Source organism: Salvelinus sp. IW2-2015, unplaced genomic scaffold (assembly GCF_002910315.2).
Source record: "Salvelinus sp. IW2-2015 unplaced genomic scaffold, ASM291031v2 Un_scaffold1287, whole genome shotgun sequence".
NCBI lineage: Eukaryota > Metazoa > Chordata > Actinopteri > Salmoniformes > Salmonidae > Salvelinus > Salvelinus sp. IW2-2015.
Window position 1 is genome coordinate 1 of NW_019942819.1, and position 7,469 is coordinate 7,469.

The 7,469-nt window shown below is 45.4% G+C and overlaps 1 protein-coding gene across 1 annotated transcript in view; it reads right to left on the bottom strand.

Moving 5' to 3' along the window:
• Nucleotides 1–6,070: 6,070 nt before the first annotated feature.
• Nucleotides 6,071–7,469, bottom strand: part of LOC112070319 (potassium channel subfamily K member 1) — a 7,046-nt gene continuing 5,647 nt past the window's right edge. Inside the window, exons 2-3 of the mRNA XM_024137736.2 lie at nucleotides 6,829–7,224; nucleotides 6,071–6,105 (exon numbers count right to left, since the gene is read on the bottom strand). Of these exons, the coding sequence (XP_023993504.2) occupies nucleotides 6,071–6,105; nucleotides 6,829–7,224 (431 nt within the window). The remainder of the gene's footprint in view (nucleotides 6,106–6,828; nucleotides 7,225–7,469) is intronic.

Here is a 7,469-nt window from a genome sequence, read left to right on the forward strand (position 1 = left end):
TCCATGGTTCATATCCTCACATGCATAGTAAATGATATAAAATACTGAATAGGCCTATCTGCAGCTCCTCCTCTTCTCCAACTCAATAATATACATAGGCTCATTGAAACCCTCAGCTGACTCAGTTCATAGCATGGAAAATCATAACCCTCACAAACATTGTTCGTTTTTCTATCTGAGCACCACAATTAGGGGAGGCGGCAGGCACTGATGAGCCCCAGCATAGAGGAGATGAGAGATAGGAAGATAAGGTATTAAGGTGTTAGGTTTCCCAAATAATAGATGAGCTCATTATTATCATGATCATTACTAGAAGATTTTTTATTTTTAGAATTTAGTCAACTAAAGTCTCTGAATAGCAGTAGCAGGTCTACATTATTTAGAGGTCTATCAATGATGCCAGCTTTTTCTGTGTATTGATGAGGGAAGAGGGGATGTTCAGGAAAGAATTATGTGAATAATTCTCCTGTCTCAGAGATCAGCCAAACTTCAAAAACACTACCAGAGAGTGCTTGAACCGTGGCAATCCAAATAAAATATACCAGGAACCCCCTAATATTATATATGATATTATTCTCTCCTTCTTATCCAGGAGCCTGTTGTATCTCTTTCACAGCAAAAGGCTTTTAGATAATTTTTGCTATATAGAGCAAAGATGAGTCTGTCCAATAGCATCTAGAGCCTCAAGACAAACTGTCCCAATAGCACTAGAGCCTCAAGACAAACCTGTCCAATAGCATCTAGAGCCTCAGACACACCTAGTCCAATAGCATCTAGGAGCTCTCAAGACAAACATTATTATTTATCTAAGAGCCTCATAGACCTGTTCCAATAGCATCTAGAGACCTCAAGAAGATTAATTTACCTTGTCGCAAATAGCATCTCAGAGATCAAAGACTCAAACCTGTCCACATACATCCACGAGCCTCAATCGAAACACCCCGGTACCATATAGCTTAGAGCATCCACAACAAACCTGTCGCAATAGCATTTAAGAGCCTCAAGACAAACCTGATCCATAGCCATCTAGAGCCTCAAGACACATCCTGTCCAATAGCATCTAGAGCCTAGCAAGACAAACCTGTCCAATAGCATCCTTAGAGCACATCAAAAGACACCTGTCACCAATAGCATATCGCAGGAGCTCCACACAACGATACACTGTCCAATGCAGAAGCCTCAATGACAAACCTGTTCCAATATGCATCCTAGAGCCTCAAGAACACCTGTTCCAAATAGCTATACACGAGATGCCTCACAGACAAACCTGTCCCAATACAGTGCATCCAGAAGCCTCAATGACAAACCTGTCCAGACTTAAGCATCTAGAGCACCTCACAGCGAACTCTGTCAATAGCATCTAGAGCCTCAAGACACACCTAGTCCAATACATCTAAGAGCCTCAAGTCGAAGAACCATGTCCCAATAGCATCCAGGAGCTTCATCAAACGAAACCTGTCCAACAATGCAGAGCCCTCAAGAACCAAATCCTGTCCAATAGCTACTAGACCTCAAGAACCTGTCACTAAGCATCTAGAGCCTCCAAGACAAACCTGTCAATAGCATCTTAGAGCCTCAGACAACACCTGTCTCCAATAGTGCATCTAGAGGCCTCAAGAGCACACCATAGTCCAATACCATCTATAGAGCCCTCACAACAAACCTGTTCCATAGCATTAGAAACCTCAAGACAACCTGTCCAATAGCATCTGAGCCTCAAAGGAGCGAGCAACCTAGTCGCAAATAGCATCCTAGAGTCCTCAAGACAACCTGAGGGGGGGTGAGGGGGGGGGGGGGGGGTGGGGGGGGGGGCCTGTCCAGAGTAGACATCCCAAGAGCTCACAACGCACCTGCCCAATACAGAGCCTCTCAAGACAAACCTGTTCCAAATAGTCAATCTAGTAGCCTCAATACAAACCCTTGATCCTACACAAGCATCTAGAAGCTCAAGACCAAACCTGTCCAATAGCAATCCAGAAGCCATCAAAAGACAAAACCTAGTCCAATAGCATCTAGACCTCACCAATCGAGAACCTGTCCAAGTGCAGAGATCAAGAACGAAATCCTGTGCCAACTTAGCCACCTAGAGCCTCAAGTAACAAACCTGTCCAATAGCATTAGAGCCTCAAGACTAACCTGTCAAATAGCATCTAGAGCTCAAAGACAAACCTGTCCAATAGCATCTAGAGCCTCAAGACAACCTGTCCAATAGCATCTAGACGCCTGCAAGACGAACCTGTCCAATCAGGAAGGCCACCTCAAGACTAAACCTGTCCCAATACATCTAAGCCTCAAGACAAGCCTGTCCAATAGCATCCACAGAGCCCTCAGCAAGACCTGTCCAATAGCATCTAGAGCCTCAAGGACAAATGCCTGTCCAATAGCATCCAGAAGCCTCAGACGATACCTGTCCAATGCAGGAGCCTCCATAGACAACCTGTCCATATAGCTCTAGAGCCTGCAAGACACACCTGTCCAATGGCCGAAACGAGCCATCCAAGACAATGTCCCAATAGCATCTAGAGCCTCAAGACAAACACTGTCAAATTAATGCATCTAGAGCCAAAGCAAACCTGTCCAAATAGCATCTAGAGCTCTCTCACGACAAATCCAAGATCCAATAGCATCCATGAGCCCAAGAACCAATACCTGTCCAATAGCCATCTAGAGTCCTTCAACAACGAACCTGGGTCCAGATAAAGAGTTCATCAATGAAGAACTCGCTGTTCACTAATAGCATCTTATGAGCCTCAGAGCAAACCTTGTCATTTATGTCATGAGAGCCCTCACAATAGAAGTGCTGTCCAAGCTGCAGACGCCTCAAAGACAAACCTGTCCATAGCATCTAGAGCCTCAGAGACCAAACCTGTTCCAATAGATTCTAGAGCCCTCAAGAACCAGAGCACTCTGTCCAAATGCAGAGATATACAACGCTGTCACAACTAGCATTGCTAGATAGTCCTGTCAAGACGAAACCATGTCCAAATAGCATCCAGAGCCTCAGACAAACCTTCCAATAGCCATCTAGAGCCTCAAGACAAACCTGTCCAAGATCTGCTCTAGAGCCTCAAGACGAAAAACCTGATCCAAATAGCATCTAAGAGCCTCAAACACAAACCTGTCCAATAGCATCCTAGAGGCCTCAGACGAACCTGTCCAATGCAGAGCCTCAAGACAAACCTGTCCCAATAGCATCTAGAGCCTCAAGACAACCTGTCAATAGCATCTAGAGCCTCAAGACAAACCTGTCCCAATAGCATCTAGACCTCAAGACGAACCTGTCCAATAGCATCTAGAGCCTCAAGACAAACCTGTCCAATAGCAATAAAGACGCCTCACATAAACGAACTTCCTGGGGTTGTTTTCTCCCCCCAAATGTTTTTGGGGGCCAGAAAGCAAAAACTCCAGACAAAAAACACAAAACCTGTCCTGAACTGAGGCAACTAGAGCCTCAAGACAATATCATGTCCAATAAGCCAATCCAGAGCCTCCACAACAACGAAGCTGTCCCAATGCAGAGCCTCCAAGACAAACCTGTCGCAAATAGCATCTTGGCCTCAAGACATACCTGTCCAATAGCACTAGAGCCTACAAGACAACAAACCTGTCCAATGAGGCATCCTAGAGACCTCAAAGTACAAAACCTGTCCACATAGTCATCTGAGAGCCTCAATGGACGTAAACCTGTCCCAATGCGAGACCTCAAGACAAAACCTGTCCAAATAGCATCTAGCAGCTCATATGACAAACCTGTCCATAGGCATCCAGAGCCTCAAGGACAAACCTGTCCAATAGCGATCTTAGAGCCCCAATACAAACCCTGTCCCCAAATAGCCATCTAGAAGACCTCAAGACAAACCTGTCCATAGCATCCAGACCTCAAGACAAAACCTGTCGCAAATAGCATCTAAGAGAGCCTCACAAACGAACCTGTCACAATGCAGAAGCATCAAAGACAAACTGTCCAAATAGCATCTCGAGCTCTCTTCAAGCCAAACCTGTCATAGGCATCTAGAGCCCAACTAAATCCTGTCGAAATAGCATCTCTAGAAGCCTCAAGACAAAACCTGTCCATGCATCTAGAGCCTCAGAACAAACTGTCCAAATAGCAACTCTAGAGCCTCAAGCGAACCTGTCCAATGCAGAGCCTAGACAAACCTGTCCATGCATCTATCGAGCCTCAAGACATAGCCTGTCCAATAGCATCCTCTACAGAGCCGTCAAGACAAACCTGTCCAATAGCCACTATGAGCCTCAAGAGCAAAACCTGTTCGCAATTAGCATCCAGAGCCACAAGAACGAACCTGTCCAATGCCAGAGCCTCAAACAAACCTGTCCAATAGCATCTAGAGCCTCAAGACACAACCTGTCCAATGCAGCACGCATCTAAGACAAACCTGTCCAATACGCATCTAGACCTCAAGACAAACCTGTCCAATAGCATCTAGAGCCTCCAAGGACAAACCTGTCCAATGCATCTAGAGCCTCAATACAAACCTGTCCAATAGCATCTAGAGCCTCAAGACAAACCTGTCCAATTAGCATCGCAGAGCCTCAAAGACAAAACCTGTCCCAATAAGCTATCCTAGAGCCTCACAACGAACCTGTCCAATGCAGAGCATCAAGACATACCTGTCCAATAGCATCTAGAGCCTCAGACCAAACCTGTCCAATAGCATCCAGAAGCCTCACAACGAACCTGTCCAATGCAGAGCCCTCAAGACAAACCTGTCCAATGCATCTAGAGCCTCAAAGACAAAAACCTGTCCAATAGCATCTAGAAGCCTCAAGACGAACCTGTCCAATTGAGAAGCCTCAGCAAACCTGTCCAAAGATCTAGAGCCTCAAAGACAAACCTGTCCAATAGCATCCAAGCCTCAGACAATCCTTCCAATAGCATCTAGAAGCCTCAGACAAACCTGTCCAATAGCAGTCGTAGAGCTCAAGAAAACCTGTCCAATTAGCAATCTAGAGCCTCAAGACCAAACCTGTCCAATAGCATCTAGAGCCCTCAAGAACGAACCTGTCCAATGCAGAGCCTCAAAGACAACGCTGTCCAATGCATCTAGAGCCTCACAAGACAAGAGCCTGTCCAACTAGCATACTAGAGCCTCAAGAAGTGAAACCTGTCCAAATAGCATTCTAGACCCTCAAAGAACGAACCTGTCCAAAAAAAAAATGTTTTAAAAAATATATAAGCCCAGAGTAAGATATTCTAAGAGCGTCAACGACAACCTGTCCAATAGCATCTAGAGCCTCCACCAACGAACCTGTCCAATGCACGAGGCGATCAAGACAATACCTGTCCCAATAGCATCTAGAGCCTCAAGTACAAACTGTCCAATGCATCGCAGGACCTCAACACGACAAGAATGCTGGCGTTTGTCCAATGCAGAGTTCCGCGTCAACACTAAACCTGTGCCTGTCAATAGCATCTAGAGTCAAGCCAACCTGTCGCAATAGCATCTAGGCCTCAAGACAACCTGTCCAATAGCATCTATAGCCTCCAAGGAAACACAACACTGTCCAAACATAGCATCTAGAGCCTACAAGACGAACACCTGTCCAACTGCAGAGCCTCAAACAAAACCTGTCCAAATAGCATCTAAAGAGCCTCAAGACAACACCTGTATCCAAATATGCATTACCAGAGCCTCTCAAGACAACTGTCCAAATCTAGGCATCTATGAGGCCTCAAGACAGTCACTGAGGTACAATAGCATCCGAGGCCTAAGACGAAACCTGTCCAATGCAGAAGCCTCAAGACAAACCTGTCTCAATAAGCATCCTAGAGCCTCAAGACAAACCTGTCCAAATAGCATCTAGAGCCCAAGACCAAACCTGTCCAATAGCAATCGAGAGCCTCAAGCACAAACCCTGTCCAATAAGCATCTAGAAGATCCTCAAGACAAACCTGTTTTCCAATAGCATCTAAGAGCCTCAAAGTACCGAACCTGTCCAAATGCAGAGCCTCAAGACAACCCTGTCCAATAGCACTAGAGCTCAAGACTAAACCTGTCCAATAGCATCTAGAGCCTCAAGACAAACTTGTCCAATAGCATCTAGAGCCTCAGACGAACCTGTCCAATACCAGAGCTAGAGACCCTGCAAGACACAACATGTCATGCATCTTAGAGCCCTACAAGACGAGAGACCTGTCCAATAGGCATACCAGAGCCTCACAAACTGAACCGTTGTCCAATCGCACTGAGCCCTCAAGGTGTTGGATGTTGCTTGAGTAATCTCTATCTCTATTTGGTTGTATTTTAAGTTCACTTTAATTTGGACACACCACCCAGTTCTGGATTCAATTCATCACCCCAGTTCTGGATCATTTCATCACCCCAGTTTTTTCTGGATCATTCATCAACGTTAATTTGGATCATTCATCAACTTAAATTCTGGATCATTCATACCCCAGTTCTGGAATCATTCATCAACCCAGTTCTAGATCATTCATCAACCCAGTTCTAGATCATTCATCAACCCAGTTCTAAATCATTCATCAACCCAGTTCTGGATCATTCATCACATCAGTTCTGGATCATTCATCACCCCAGTTCTGGATCATTCATCACCCCAGTTCTGGATCATTCATCACCCCAGTTCTGGGTCATTCATCACCCCAGTTCTGGACCATTCATCACCCCAGTTCTAGATCATTCATCAACCCAGTTCTGGATCATTCATCACCCCAGTTCTGGAACATTCATCAACCCAGTTCTAGATAATTCATCAACCCAGTTCTAGATAATTCATCAATCTTTCATGTACTCAGCACCTATTGTGGGCTAAAAGCAATTCAAGCAAATAAATGTGAACACTCACCAGTGATGCCCACTTTATAGAACTGTCTGAACCTCTGGTTGAAGGACTCTCCTGGTACGTAATCTCCCAGTCCGATGGTACTGAGAGATATAAAACAGAAGTAGAAACTCTCCAGGAAGTTCCAGTTCTCCTCTAAGGAGGAGAAGATGGCCGCCGGGATGAGGAAGAAACAGGAAGCAGCCAGGATGGCGAGGAGCGTGGCGTGGACCATGGCTACCAAAGGTTTGGACAGGCCCCAGCGGGTGGACACATACATGACGGGCCGGCGGGTGCTGAAGATCATGATGCGTTGGACCACGGCGGTGAGGAAGAGGAGGGTGAAGGGGATACCGAGCACAGAGTAGACGATACAAAAAGCTTTTCCCCCGTCGGAGAGCGGAGCGGTGTGACCGTATCCTGGAGGAAACACAAAGCAGTGTTTAATTAAGATTATGATCAATGTTAAAGTACAGCATTATCTAACGACATGTTAATACAATATTGATATTAGTTAAGACCAACCTTAATACAAAGTGTTACCTACATCCCAAATATTTGCATCACTTTTTTAATCTACACATACAAGGCAGGAGTAGTGATGACAGTAGTCTACTGCCCAGCTGAACCACATACAAGGCAGTAGTAGTGATGACAGTAGTCTA